This window comes from Somniosus microcephalus, chromosome 3 (genome assembly GCF_052327205.1).
Source record: "Somniosus microcephalus isolate GS21.2 chromosome 3, FLI_Smic_1.0, whole genome shotgun sequence".
NCBI lineage: Eukaryota > Metazoa > Chordata > Chondrichthyes > Squaliformes > Somniosidae > Somniosus > Somniosus microcephalus.
The window spans coordinates 376,531,003-376,545,988 of NC_140989.1; the positions used below are offsets into that span (position 1 = coordinate 376,531,003).

The window sequence follows — 14,986 nt, forward strand, 5'->3', positions numbered from 1 at the left end:
CTCTATCACCCTCTCTCTTGCTCCCTCCCTCTCACACACCCCTCTCCGTCTAACTCTCACCCTCTCTCGCTCCCTCCCTCTCTCCCCCTCACTCGCTCCTCCCTCTCTCTCTCCCTCACTCGCTCCCTCCCTCTCCCTCTCTCTCCCCCTCTCGCTCCCTCCCTCTCTCTCCCTCTCTCTCTCCCCCCTCTCTCTCTCCCTCCTCCCTCTCTCTCTCTCTCCCCCTCTCTCTCTCCCATTCCCTCTCTCCCTCTCTCTCTCTCCCCCTCCCTCTCTCTCTCTCTTTCACTCTCTCCTCCCCCTCCCCCCTCTCCCTCTCTCCCTCCCTCTCTCTCCCTCTCTCTCTCTCTCTCTCTCTCCCCCTCTCTCTCTCTCTCTCCCTCTCCCTCCCCCCCGCTCTCTCTCTCTCTCTCTCCCCCTCTCTCTCTCCCTCCCTCTCTCTCCCCCTCTCCCTCTCTCCCTCTCCCCCCCTCTCACTCTCCCCCTCTCTCCCTCTCCCCCTCTCAGTGGGCTGTGGGCTCGGACTCTGTTCCTCTTCCCTGGGTCTGGACAATCTCCTGCTGGGATCTCTTTCCACATTGACACAATCACAACCATCCATTGGGTTGTATTTTGGAGTCGATGCGTTGCAGGGAGTTGGGCTGAGAATGAAATCTGAAGCGATCTTGCGCCGGCATTGGGCCTGGCCGGGAAGCTCGGGTTACTCACACACATTGACCGTCCCTTTGGGGATTGGGAGGTACGAGCCCGCTCTCCACGCTCCGCCTTGAAAGCCTTTCTTGCATCTCCCGCAGTCCGGCCCCGTCGTGTTGTGCTCACACTCGCAACTCAGCTTCCCCTTCTCCAAGATACAGTTGTTGGCGTGAAGATTGCACTTACACCTGGCAAAAAACAAGGGCAGCTGCTTTCAAATGGGCTGAGCAGCTGGGTTAGGCTCGGGACTCTCCGCTCCGGGACTCCGCTCTCCCTTTCCCAGCTCAGCCCTCCCGACACCAACACTTTTCTGACACTTATTGCATTTCAAACTGTTCCAGGCCCCTCAGAGCAAGAGCTTGCATTGATAGAGCACCTCTCACCCTCAGCACATCCCACAAAAGCACCTCATTGGCTGTAAAGCGCTTTGGGACGTCGTGAGAGGCGCTATAGAAATGCAAGCTCATTCTCCCTTAACAACAACACCTGCAACTACAACAACATCCTGCATTTCTATAGCGCCTGTAACTAGTGAAACCTCCCAAGGTGCCTCACAGGAGCGGAAATCAGACAAACTGACCCCGAGCCCCATAAGGAGATATTAGGACAGGTGACCAAAAGCTGGGTCAAAGAGGGAGGTTTTAAGGAGCGTCTTAAAGGAGGAGAGAGAGGCGGAGAGGTTTAGGGAGGGGATTCCAGAGCTTAGGGCCCAGGCAGCTGAAGGCACGGCCACCAATGGTGGAGCGAAGGGAGTGGGGGATGGACAAGAGGCCAGAATTGGAGGAGCGCAGAGATCTCGGAGGGTTGTGGGGCTGGAGGAGGTGACAGAGATAGGGACTGGTGAGGACATGGAGGGATTTGAAAACAAGGATGAGAATTTTTAAATCGAGGCGCTGTTGCACCGGGAGCCAATGTAGGTGATTGACAAAAACAACAACAACAAGCATTTCTATAGCGCCTTTAACATAGTAAAATGTCCCAAGGTGCCTCACAGGAGCGTAGCTCGGACAGAATGTGACACCGGGACACATGAGGAGGAGACACTCGGAGCGGAGACTGAAGATGAAGACTGAAAGACTGATAATCTCCACCTTCCCTCTTCTCCTGGGTCAGTCCCCACTTTCCCCAATTTCACCCAAATACCAAACGGGCCGGATTGTCCCAGGGTTTGCTCAGAAAGGGTTAAACCTGGGAATCTCTTCAAAGGTTTAAACTGAAATCATTCAATTCCCGCCGGGCGAGGAGCAGCCGGGAGTCCAGGAGGTGTAAATGACCAGTAATTGATGATTGAGGAATCATTAAATATTAACTCTGTTACAACTCAACACTAAACTAATACCAGCCACATCTTTTGCTGGATGTTTATAAACTATCATTAATTCATTCATTTGAAGATTGAATTCCCTGTCGTGGTTACAGTGCTAGTTAACAGAAGAACATAAGAAATAGGAGCAGGAGTCGGCCATTCGGCCCCTCGAACCTATTCCACCATTCATTAAGATCATGGCTGATCTTCTACCTCATCTCCACTTTCCTGCACTATCCCCATATCCCTTGATTCCCTTAATATTCAAAAATCTATCGATCTCTGTCTTGAATCTACTCAACGACTGAGCCTCCACAGCCCTCTGGGGCAGAGAATTCCAAAGATTCACCACCCTCTGAGTGAAGACATTTCTCCTCATCTCAGTCCTAAATGGCCGACCCCTTATTCTGAGACTGTGACCCCTGGTTCTAGACTCCCCAGCCAGGGGAAACATCCTCCCTGCATCTACCCTGTCAAGACCTGTAAGAATTTTTATGTTTCAATGAGATCACCTCTCATTCTTGTAAACTCTAGAGAATATAGGCCCAGTCTACTCAACCTCTCCTCATAGGACAATCCCCCCATCCCAGGAACCAGTCTGGTGAACCTTCGTTGCACTCCCTCTATGGCAAGTATATCCTTCCTTAGGTAAGGAGACCAAAACTGTCCACAATACTCCAGGTGTGGTCTCACCAGGACCCTATATAATTGCAGTAAGACGTCTTTACTCTTATACTCAAATCCTCTTGTAATAAAGGCCAACATACCACTTGCTTATCCTAATTGCTTGCTGTTCCTGTATGTTAACTTTCAGTGATTCGTGTACAAGGACACCCAGGTCCCTCTGAACACCAACATTTCCCAATCTCTCACCAGTTAATAAATACTCTGCTTTTCTGTTTTTCCTACCAAAGTGGATAACTTTACATTTCTCCATTTTTCCATGTTCTTGCCCACTCACTTAGCCTGTCTATATCCCCTTGAAGCCTCTTTGCATCCTCCTCACAACTTACATTCCCACCCAGCTTTGTATCATCAGCAAACTTGGATATATTACATTTGGTCCCCTCATCCAAATCATTGATCCAGATTGTGAATAGCTGAGGCCCAAGCACTGATCCTTGCGGTACCCCACTAGTTACAGCCTGCCAACCCGAAAATAACCCCTTTATTCCTTATCTCTGTTTTCTGTCCGTTAACCAATCCTCAATCCAGGCTAGTATATTACCCCCAATCCCACGAGCCCTAATTTTGTTTAATAACCTTTAAATATTTTGCATCTGTCTTCACTGTAGAAGACACTAACAACATCCCAATAATAGATAATCAAGGGGCCACAGGGAGTGGGGAACTAAAGACAATCACTATCACTAAGGAAATAGTACTCGGTAAAATAATGGGACTAAAAGACGACAAGTCCCCTGGACCAGATGGCCTGCATCCCAGGGTCTTAATAGAAGTGGCTGCAGAGATAGTGGATGCATTGGTTGCAATATACCAAAATTCCCTGGACTCTGGAGAGGTCCCAGCGGATTGGAAAACCGCTAATGTAACACCCCTATTTAAGAAAGGAGGGAGACAGAAAGCAGGAAACTATCGACCAGTTAGCCTAACATCTGTCGTTGGGAAAATGCTGGAGTCGTTCATTAAGGAAGCAGTAGCAGGGCATTTAGAAAAACATACTGCAGCCAAACAGAGTCAGCATGGTTTTAGGAAAGGGAAATCATGTTTAACAAATTTGCTGGAGTTCTTTGAGGATGTAACAAGCAGGGTGGACAGGGGTGAGCCAGTGGATGTGGTGTATTTGGATTTCCAGAAGGCATTCGATAAGGTGCCACATAAAAGTTTACTGCATAAGATAAGAGCTCACGGAGTTGGGGATAATATATTAGCATGGATAGAGAATTGGCTAACTAACAGAAAGCAGAGAGTCGGGATAAATGGGTCATTTTCTGGTTGGCAAACGGTAACTAGTGGGGTGCCACAAGGATCGGTGCTGGGGCCCCAACTATTTACAATCTACATTAATAACTTGGATGAAGGGATCGAGTGTAATGTAGCCAAGTTTGCAGATGATACAAAGATGGGTGGGAAAGCAAGTTCTGCAGAGGACTCAAAGAATCTGCAAAGGGATATAGACAGGCTAGGTGAGTGGGCAAACATTTGGCAGATGGAGTATAATGTGGGAAAGTGCAAGGTTATCCACTTTGGCAGGAGAAATAAAAAAGCAAACTATTATTTAAATGGAGAGAGATTGCACGGTGGCATAGTGGTTAGCACTGTTGCCTCACAGTGCCAGGGACCCGGGTTCAAATCCGGCCTCGGGTGACTGTCTGTGTGGAGTTTGCACATTCTCCCCGTGTTTGCGTGGGTTTCCTCCGGGTGCTCCGGTTTCCTCCCACAGCCCAAAGATGTGCGGGTTAGGTTGATTGGCCATGATAAAAAAAAAATTGGCCCTTAGTGTTAGGGGGGATTAAATACGTGGGGTTACAGGGTTACTGGGATAGGGCTTGGGTGGGATGGCTGTCGGTGTAGGGACCGGGTGCTAGGGTTTGGATGATCAGCCATGATCTCGTTGAATGGCGGAGCAGGCTCGAAGGGCCGAATGACCTACTCCTACTCCTATCTTCTATGTTTCTATGTTTCTAAAATGCTACAGTTCAGAGGGACCTGGGGGTCCTTGCGCATGAAACACAAAAAGTTAGCATGCAGGTGCAGCAAGTAATCAAAAAGGCAAATGGAATGTTGGCCTTTATTTCAAGGGGGTTGGAGTATAAAAGCAGGGAAGTCCTGCTACAACTGTACAGGGTATTGGTGAGACCACACCTGGAGTACTGCGTACAGTTTTGGTCTCCTTATTTAAGGAAGGATATATTTGCATTGGAGGCAGTTCAGAGACGATTCACTCGGTTAATTCCAGAGATGAGGGGGTTGACTGATGAGGAAAGGTTGAGCAGGCTGGGCCTATACTCATTGGAATTTAGAAGAATGAGAGGTGATTTATCGAAACATATAAGATACTGAGGGGGCTCGACAGGGTCGATGCAGAGAGGATGTTTCCCCTCGTGGGGAAATCTAGAACTCGGGGGCACAGTCTCAGAATAAAGGGTCGCCCTTTTAGAACTGAGATGAGGAGGAATTTCTTCTCTCAGAGGGTCGTAAATCTGTGGAATTCTCTGCCCCAGAGAGCTGTGGAGGCTGGGTCATTAATACATTTAAAGTGGAGAGAGACAGATTTTGCAAGATAAGGGAGTGAAGGGTTATGGGGAGCGGGCTGGGAAGTGGCTTTGAGCCCAAGATCAGCCATGATCTTATTGAATGGTGGAGCAGGCTCGAGGGGCCAAGGGGCCTATTCCTGCTCCTATTTCTTATGTTCTTATGTTGTGTGGCACCTCATCGAATGCTTTTTGAAAATCCAAATACACCACATCCACTGGTTCCCCATTATCTATTCTGTTAGTTACAACCTCAAAAAACTCTAACAGATTTGTCAAACATCATTTCCCTTTCATAAATCCGTGCTGACTCTGCCCAATCCTATTATTATTTTCTAACTGTCCTGTTACCACGTCCTTAATAATAGATTCTAGCAATTTCCCTACTACTGATGTCAGGCTAACTGGTCTGTAGTTCCCCATTTTCTCTCTCCCTCCTTTCTTAAATAGTGGGGTTACATTTGCTACCTTCCAATCCACGGGAACCGTTCTAGAATCTGGAATTTGGAAAATGACAACCAATGCATTCACTATCTCTATAGCCACCTCCTTCAAAACCCCAGGATGTAGGCCATCAGGTCCAGCGGATTTATCGGCTTTCAGTCCCATTAATTTCTCCAGCACTATTTTTTACTAATACTAATTTCTTTCAGTTCCTCACTCTCGCTGGACCCTTGGTTCTCCACTATTTCCGGGGAGTTTTTTGTGTCTCCTTCTGTGAAGACAGACACATTGGGCTGGATTTTGCTATGGGGGTGGGTTGGGGTCGTGTTCCCCACATTTCGTGTTTCCCACACGAATCCTGAACGATGTGGGAAATTGATGCAATTTTGATTTTATAGCCCAATTGATTCCCCACGTGTGGGAACCCCTAGCCGGAGAGCTTTTCAGGTGGGAAGCTCGCCTCCGATGACATCATCACTGCTGCTTCATTTAAGGGCTTCCACAAGCCTTGCTCACTTCAGCAGACTGCCAAGCTTCTGGCCCTGGCAGCTGCTGCTACCATCATCAGTCATGGTGACACATCGGAGTAAGGCATCCCCCAGATTTGACGAGGCAGCCCTCCAGGCATTGGTGGAGGGAGCGACAGAGAGCAGGGAGGTGTTCTTCCCCTCCTCGGGGAGGAAGAAGCCACCCCAGCAAACCAAGGCTGTGTGGCTGAGGGTGGCAGAGCAGGTGAACGCCACCAGCAATACCATCAGAACATGGATCCAGTGTCGGAAACGTTTCCATGACCTTCTGCGCACTGGAAAAGTGAGTATGATGTTCCCATCACTCTTAATCTGATCCCCATTGCCTTTCCTCACCAGCTCTCAGCTTTACCAATCTCTTCCTCCACATCCCACTTGACACTGACATCCATGCACCCTTTCCCACTCCCTCTCTCTCTATGGTCACATTCACCTAACTAATGGACTATGCAGCCCTTACACTCCCTATCACTGTCATGCTCGGAAAACAACTTACATCACATCGGGAGGGCCCTTGGTCTTGCCATCTCACTCCATCTTTCTCTCCTTCTAAGCATCTATGCCATCGATTCTCTACACTCACTCCTTGATTCTTGCTCAAACTCCACTTGTCTCCCCCATTGCAGGAAAAGAGAGCTCACAACCGAAGAGAGCGAGCCAGGACAGGTGCTCGATCCTTGGTGAAATGGATGTGATTGTGCGCGATGGCAAAGAGGGCATCGGTTACCCGCTTGATGCTGGTGTGTGCGGCCGCCTGGGAGATGCCGCTGATGTCTGCTGCTGATCCCTGGAATGAGCCTGAGGCAAAAAAGTTGAGTGCGATGGTGACTTTGACGGCCACTGATAAGGGGTGTCCAGCTGCTCCTCTGTGCTCCAGGTCTTGCTGCAGCATTGCGCAGATGTCAGCCACTATCTCTCGCGAAAGTCGGAGCCGCCTTTGGCACTGCCGCTCAGACATGTTGAGGTAGCTGACCCTGCGTCTGTAGACCCTGTTTGGGGGGTATCTCCTGCGCCGACGGCCTTCCATGCGCTGGCCCCTTCTGGCCTGTGCATCCTCAGGTGGGGCAGCAGCAGCTTGGCGCAACTGTTGTTGCTGCTGCTGTTGGACGGCCTCATGTAATACCCAGAAGGGCAGGACAAAAATGGCTCCCATGCTTCTGGTAGATGCCTCAGTTGAGGAAGCGCTCAGTGAAGGTGGCGAAAGGGGTTTCCCAGGAGGTCACACTGGAGATGGTTGTCAGGCTGCAAACTTCCAGAGCTTTGGGAAGCCTTCTGAAAGATCCCCCAGACCTGAGAGAGCAGAGTTATGCCACCTGCAATTAAAGCCTGTTCAAATCTGCCATTTAATGGTTGAGCTGCAGCTGCTACTCCACAAGCCAGTTGTGCTCCCGCCAGGTTTCAGTTGTGTGTTTCCCACCAGGCGTGTTTCACGTGGGAAAACGATTAAACTTGCAAGTGGTTAGGAAAATGGGATTATAGAGCCAATTGAGGGCTTGTTAAGGGCCTTAAGGGCCTATCCCACCTCCTGGAGGCGGGACGGAGTCGGGACCAGCAGACGCAAATTTAGGAAAATTGCGTGGAGGCGGGATGGAGGCGGGTTTGGGCCCGCACGCCAGTTTTGCGATTTTTATCCCCCCACACGCCTCCAATCCTGCCTCCCCGGCCCTAGCAAAATCGAGCCCATAGTATTTGTTTAATTTCTCTTCCATTTCCTTATTCCCCATTATAATTTCTCCTGTCTCAGCCTGTAAGGGACCCACATTTACTTTCACTCATCTTTTTCTTTTTACATACCTGTAGCTTTTACAGTCTGTTTTTATATCTCTCACTAATTTACTCTCATATTCTATTTTCACTTTCTTTATCAATTTCTTGGTCCTCCTTTGCTGAATTCTAAAATCCTCCCAATCCTCACACTTACTACTCTTTTTGACAACATGAAAAGCCTCTTCCTTTGATCTAATCCTAACTTTAACTTCTCTTGTTAGCCACGGTTGGACCACTTTTCCTGTGGGGTTTTTGTGCATTAAAGGAATGTATATTTGTTGTAAATTATGTTTTAATTCTGTAAATACTAGCCATTGCTTGTCTACCGTCATGCCTTTTAATGTAGTTTCCCAATTGACCTTAGCCAACTCGCCCCTCATACCGACGTAGTTCACCGTGAGCTACAGGTTCCGATCAGGTGAATGAGCAACATTCAGTGAGAGAATGAGTGGTTTACACAACAAATTACTCTCCTTTCCCACACTAATCTCCAGGAAACGGGAGAGTAAAACTGACAGAAGCGGATATCAGTGATTCAGGATATAAAGAGGAAGCACAGGCTGAGATTTGGGATCAGTGGGATAGATTCGCTGATCTACTTTACTCCTGGACAATCCTACAATCCAAAAGATGAAAGGGTGGATTTTAACCCCACTCCACACAGTGAGAACTCTGTCCCGGGCTCCTCCACTCTCCCGATCACAAACTCCTCAACCTCGGACCCTGGGAGTGAATCCCACAGCCTCACCACTCTCTGTGTGAAGACGTTTCTCCTGCCCTCTCTCCTCAATCTCTCACATTTAATCTTTCTCTGGCCCCTCATTCTAAGGAAGAATGACCTTACATTTCTACAGAGCATTTCACCACCTCAGGACGTCCCAAAGCGCTTCACAGCCAATGAAGTACTTCTGAAGTGTGCTCACTGTTGTAATGTTGGAAACGCAGCAGCCAATTTGTGCACAGCAAGATCCCACAAACAGCAATGTTTCCGTCCCTAAACCTCTCTACCTCTCTCTCCCCCTTTGAGACGCTGCTAAAAACCTCCCTCTTTGACCCAGCTTTTGGTCACCTGTCCTAATATCTCGTTATGTGTCTCGGTGTCAAAGTTCGCTCTGATTTACGCTCCTGTGAAGCACCTTGGGATGTTTTACTACGTTAAAGGTGCTATATAAATGCAGCTTGCTGTTGTTCAGTAAATGCGGTTTGGAACGGCCCAAAGTGCTGTGACGGTCTCTGTGCCGTGAAGCGTGAGAACGCTGGTCTCGGTGACTCTGTGCTAACAGCATCGAGCCACTGTTTAACTCACTGCGAAGGTGAAGCTTCACAATCCGCAGATTGTACCTTGCACAGTCAGCAAGTTGGCAGTTCTGGGCACTGTTTGCTAAACTAAGCAGAAACCCAGAGAGTTCCTTGGAGTCACATTAATGGCAGTGTAAACATTTCACTGCTCCTGTTCTCCAATTAGTGTCTGAAGATCCTCCGCGACTAAAAGCTGGAGCGAGTCTCCCAGAAGCTGAGTGTAGAATAATGAGGGAATGGCTCCGAGCCCCGGAGATTGTGTGATGGGTGAATGGGAACTCACTGACCCAGACTGAATATAGATTGAACACGAAGGGAGCGTTCAGTCAGAATAATTCATCCAATCATGAAGGGCTTTGATAGATTAAATAGGGAGAAACTGTTTCCAGTGGCAGGAGGGTCGGTAACCAGAGGACACAGGGTGAAGGGAATTGGCAAAAGAACCAGAGGGGAGATGAGGAGAATGTTTTTACAGCGAGTTGTTGTGATCTGGAATGTGCTGCCTGAAAGGGCGGTGGAAGCAGATTCAATAGGAACTTTCAAAAGGGAATTGGAGAAATACTGGAAGGGGAAACATTTACTGGGCTGTGGAGAAAGAGCAGGGAGTGGGACTAATTGGAGAGCTCTTTCAAAGAGCCGGCACAGGCACGATGGGCCGAATGGCCTCCTCCTGTGCTGTCTGATTCTCTGACTCTCTGAATCCTGATGAGACTGGAGGTCGGCAGTGTTGAGAGTAAAGGGACAGATTCTGCTCGCTCCGCGCTGCTCGATTGGCTGAACACTGAGCAGGAAATCGCTGCCTCATCACCAGCCAGCCAGCAGGACTCTGAAAGCTCGCTAACGAGCCCATCCCCAGGGGCAGGGGGAGCTGTCACAGTGCTGGTCTGTGCACACTGTCACTGAGCCATTCAGGGAAGCTTTCGCACCCCACACAGGGGCAGCTGACGGTGCCGAGTGGGCCGGGGGAGGGATCCCGATCTATCGCTGGAAAACCTCCCCAGTTACCGAGCGCCCACCTCAGCGACTCGGAGCAGAAGTGGTGAGGAGCTCTCACCCTCCGGGAATCTCCGATAGAGTGAGAGCCACTCCAGATGTTAGACCCGATAGAATGACAGCGACTCCAGATGTTAGACCCGATAGGGTGTCCTCCAGATGTTGGCCCTGATAGAGTGTCCCCCAGATGTTGGCCCTGATAGAGTGTCCCCCAGATGTTGACCCCGATAGAATGCCCTCCAGATGTTGACCCTGATAGAGTGTCTGCCAAATGTCGGCCCTGATAGAGTGACCTCCGGATGTTGGCTAGAGTGCCCTGCAGATGTTAGACCAGACAGAGTGAGAGTGACTCCAGATGTTAGACCCGATAGGGTGCCTCCCAGATGTTGGCCCTGATAGAGTGCCCCCCAGATGTTGGCCCTGATAGAGTGCCCCCCAGATGTTGGCCATGTGAGTGCCCTCCAGATGTTGGCCCTATGAGTGCCCTCCAGATGTTAGCCCTGATAGAGTGTCCTCCAGATGTTGGCACTGACAGAGGGTCCTCCAGATGTTGGCCCTGAGAGAGTGCCCTCCAGATGTTGGCCCTGTGAGTGCCCTCCAGATGTTGGCCCTGATAGAGTGCCCTCCAGATGTTGGCCCTGTGAGTGTCCCCAGATGTTGGACTGACACGGCGCCCCCTGGGTGTGAAATGTGGAGTCAGCGACTCTGGCCAGAAGGGGCGAGGAGCTCTCACCGCCCGCGAATGTCCAGGTTGGAGATGGCGTAGAAGTATTTGGAGAGGTTGTGCTGGTCAACACTGGTGGCCCCAGTGGCCGGCTGGAGCAGCCTGACCCGCAGGTCGGTCAGGGTGAAGAAGTCCCTCAGCTCCTTGGTGGTGTCCAGCTGGCCGTACAGCGAGGCCATGTCGCAGAGACGGGGCCCCCCGAACAGGGCGAAACGCTGCTGGATCTCTAAGCGAACCATCTTGTCCATCTTCCACACGTAGCCCCTGGAGTACTCCTCCGTGCAGATGATGTCCAGCACCGAGGTCGGGCTCAGATCCCGGGCCGTTCTCGGCTCCATCCCAAAGGAGGTGAGGCATTCGGCCGCGTAGAACTGGTAGGGCTGCCACGTCCGGCCGTGGTCCAGAGATTTCTCCAGGACCATCTGCTCCGGCCGGCCCGACTCGAAGGTGATGACGATGTCCTCGGTCAGCTCGATGGTCTTGCCCCAGGACAGAGTGATGTTGATCAGGAGGGGCTCGGGGAAACTCCTCCAGGAGACACTTTGCCAAAAGGTGTTGGGAATCCGCCCCTCGTCATCCAGCATCAGCTCGGGCGGGTGTGCGAGCTCGGGCGTGTGAGCGTCACACTCATTGTTGCACATGTACGGGTTCTCCTGGAAACGGAGACGGGAACAACACGGGTTAGATACAGACTAAAGCTCCCTCTACACTGTCCCATCAAACAATCCCAGGGCAGGTACAGCACGGGTTAGATACAGAGTAAAGCTCCCTCTACACTGTCCCATCAAACACTCCCAGGGCAGGTACAGCACGGGTTAGATACAGAGTAAAGCTCCCTCTACACTGTCCCATCAAACAATCCCAGGGCAGGTACAGCACGGGTTAGATACAGAGTAAAGCTTCCTCTACACTGTCCCATCAAACACTCCCGGGGCAGGTACAGCACAGGTTAGATACAGAGTAAAGCTCCCTCTACACTGTCCCATCAAACACTCCCAGGGCAGGTACAGCACGGGTTAGATACAGAGTAAAGCTCCCTCTACACTGTCCCCATCAAACACTCCCAGGGCAGGTACAGCACGGGTTAGATACAGAGTAAAGCTCCCTCTACACTGTCCCATCAAACACTCCCAGGGCAGGTACAGCACGGGTTAGATACAGAGTACAGCTCCCTCTAGACTGTCCCATCAAACACTCCCAGAGCAGGTACAGCATGGGTTCGATACAGGGTAAAGCTCCCTCTACACTGTCCCATCAAACACTCCCAGAGCAGGTACAGCATGGGTTCGATACAGAGTAAAGCTCCCTCTACACGGTCCCATCAAACACTCCCAGGGCAGGTACAGCACGGGTTAGATACAGAGTAAAGCTCCCTCTACACTGTCCCATCAAACACTCCCAGAGCAGGTACAGCATGGGTTCGATACAGAGTAAAGCTCCCTCTACACGGTCCCATCAAACACTCCCAGGGCAGGTACAGCACGGGTTAGATACAGAGTAAAGCTCCCTGTACACTGTCCCATCAAACACTCCCAGGGCAGGTACAGCATGGGTTAGACATAGAGTAACGCTCCCTCTACACTGTCCCATCAAACACTCCCAGGGCAGGTACAGCACGGATTAGATACAGAGTAAAGCTCCCTCTACACGGTCCCATCAAACACTCCCAGGGCAGGTACAGCACGGATTAGATACAGAGTAAAGCTCCCTCTACACTGTCCCATCAAACACTCCCAGGGCAGGTACAGCACGGGTTAGATACAGAGTAAAGCTCCCTCTACACTGTCCCATCAAACACACCCAGGGCAGGTACAACATGGGTTCGATACAGAGTAAAGCTCCCTCTACACTGTCCCATCAAACACACCCAGGGCAGGTACAGCATGGGTTCGATACAGAGTAAAGCTCCCTCTACACTGTCCCATCAAACACACCCAGGGCAGGTACAGCATGGGTTAGATACAGAGTAAAGCTCCCTCTACACTGTCCCATCACACACTCCCAGGGCAGGCACAGCATGGGTTCGATACAGAGTAAAGCTCCCTCTGCACTCTCTAGGAATCTAGGAATATCCACGCACTGTACTTTTCTCAGGGATGTCTTAATAAAACTGTACGCGCTCCATCGCACTGCACTGTGTGCTGGACAGTTAGACAGCTGAGTAATTATATCGCTGTAGTTTCGAAGAATGATGTTCGCTGTCGAACTAAAAATAGCTTCACGCCACTGCAATATTTCGAGAAATGAATTATAAAACTGGACAGGATTTGGAAACAACTGCAAGAATCTCACCGCATCCTCCCTGGGAGAGAATCCCTGTCACTGGGAGCGATTCCCCGTCACTGGGAGCGATTCCCCGTCACTGGGAGCAATTCCCCGTCACTATGAGAGATTCCCCGTCACTGGGAGCGATTCCCCGTCACTGGGAGAGAATCCCTGTCACTGGGAGCGATTCCCTGTCACTGGGAGCGATTCCCCATCACTGGGAGAGATTCCCCGTCACTGGGAGCGATTCCCCGTCAGTGGGAGAGATTCCCCGTCACTGGGAGAGATTCCCCGTCACTGGGAGCGATTCCCCGTCACTGGGAGCGATTCCCCGTCACTGGGAGCGATTCCCCGTCACTGGGAGTGATTCCCCGTCACTGGGAGAGATTCCCCGTCACTGGGAGCGATTCCCCGTCACTGGGAGCGATTCTCCGTCACTGGGAGCGATTCCCTGTCACTGGGAGAGATTCCCCGTCACTGGGAGAGCTTCCCCATCACTGGGAGAGATTCCCCGTCACTGGGAGCGATTCTCCGTCACTGGGAGCGATTCCCCGTCACTGGGAGAGATTCCTCGTCACTGGGAGCGATTCCCCATCACTGGGAGCGATTCCCCGTCACTGGGAGAGATTCCCCGTCACTGGGAGCGATTCCCCGTCACTGGGAGAGACTCCCCGTCACTGGGAGAGATTCCCCGTCACTGGGAGCGATTCCCCGTCACTGGGAGCGATTCTCCGTCACTGGGAGCGATTCCCCGTCACTGGGAGAGATTCCTCGTCACTGGGAGCGATTCCCCATCACTGGGAGCGATTCCCCGTCACTGGGAGCGATTCCCCGTCACTGGGAGCGATTCTCCGTCACTGGGAGCGATTCCCCGTCACTGGGAGAGATTCCTCGTCACTGGGAGCGATTCCCCATCACTGGGAGCGATTCCCCGTCACTGGGAGAGATTCCCCGTCACTGGGAGCGATTCCCCGTCACTGGGAGAGACTCCCCGTCACTGGGAGAGATTCCCCGTCACTGGGAGCGATTCCCCGTCACTGGGAGCGATTCTCCGTCACTGGGAGCGATTCCCCATCACTGGGAGAGATTCCCCGTCACTGGGAGAGCTTCCCCGTCACTGGGAGAGAATCCCCGTCACTGGGAGAGAATCCCCGTCACTGGGAGAGATTCCCCGTCACTGGGAGAGATTCCCCGTCACTGGGAGAGATTCCCCGTCACTGGGAGTGATTCTCTCTCACTGGGAATGATTTGCCAATCGTGTTAAATCAAGTCCTCTGTTTACCGACCCTCCTCCCACTGGAAACAATTTTTCCTTATTTACTCTATCAAAGATGAACACCTCTGTGAAGACTCCTCTTAACCTTCTCTGCTCTAAGGCAGTATTTGACCGAGTGTGGTATCAAGGAGCCCGAGTATAATTTAAGTCAATGGGAATCGGGGGGAAAGCTCTCCACTGGCTGGAGTCATACCTAGCTAAAAGGAAGATGGTTGTTGGAGGACAATCATCTCAACCCCAGGTCATCGCTGTAGGAGTTCCTCAGGGCAGTGTCCGAGGTCCAACCCCCCAGGACATCGCTGCAGGAGTTCCTCAGGGCAGTGTCCGAGATCCAACCCCAGGACATCGCTGCAGGAGTTCCTCAGGGCAGTGTCCGAGGTCCAACCCCAGGACATCGCTGCAGGAGTTCCTCAGGGCAGTGTCCGAGGTCCAACCCCAGGACATCGCTGCAGGAGTTCCTCAGGGCAGTGTCCGAGG

At 51.3% G+C, this 14,986-nt stretch overlaps 1 protein-coding gene across 1 annotated transcript in view; it reads right to left on the reverse strand.

Annotated features, from left to right (window-relative positions):
• Positions 1-700: 700 nt before the first annotated feature.
• Positions 701-14,986, reverse strand: part of LOC147122455 (netrin-G1-like) — a 31,404-nt gene continuing 17,118 nt past the window's right edge. Inside the window, exons 2-3 of the mRNA XM_085977733.1 lie at positions 10,978-11,621; positions 701-881 (exon numbers count right to left, since the gene is read on the reverse strand). Of these exons, the coding sequence (XP_085833859.1) occupies positions 701-881; positions 10,978-11,621 (825 nt within the window). The remainder of the gene's footprint in view (positions 882-10,977; positions 11,622-14,986) is intronic.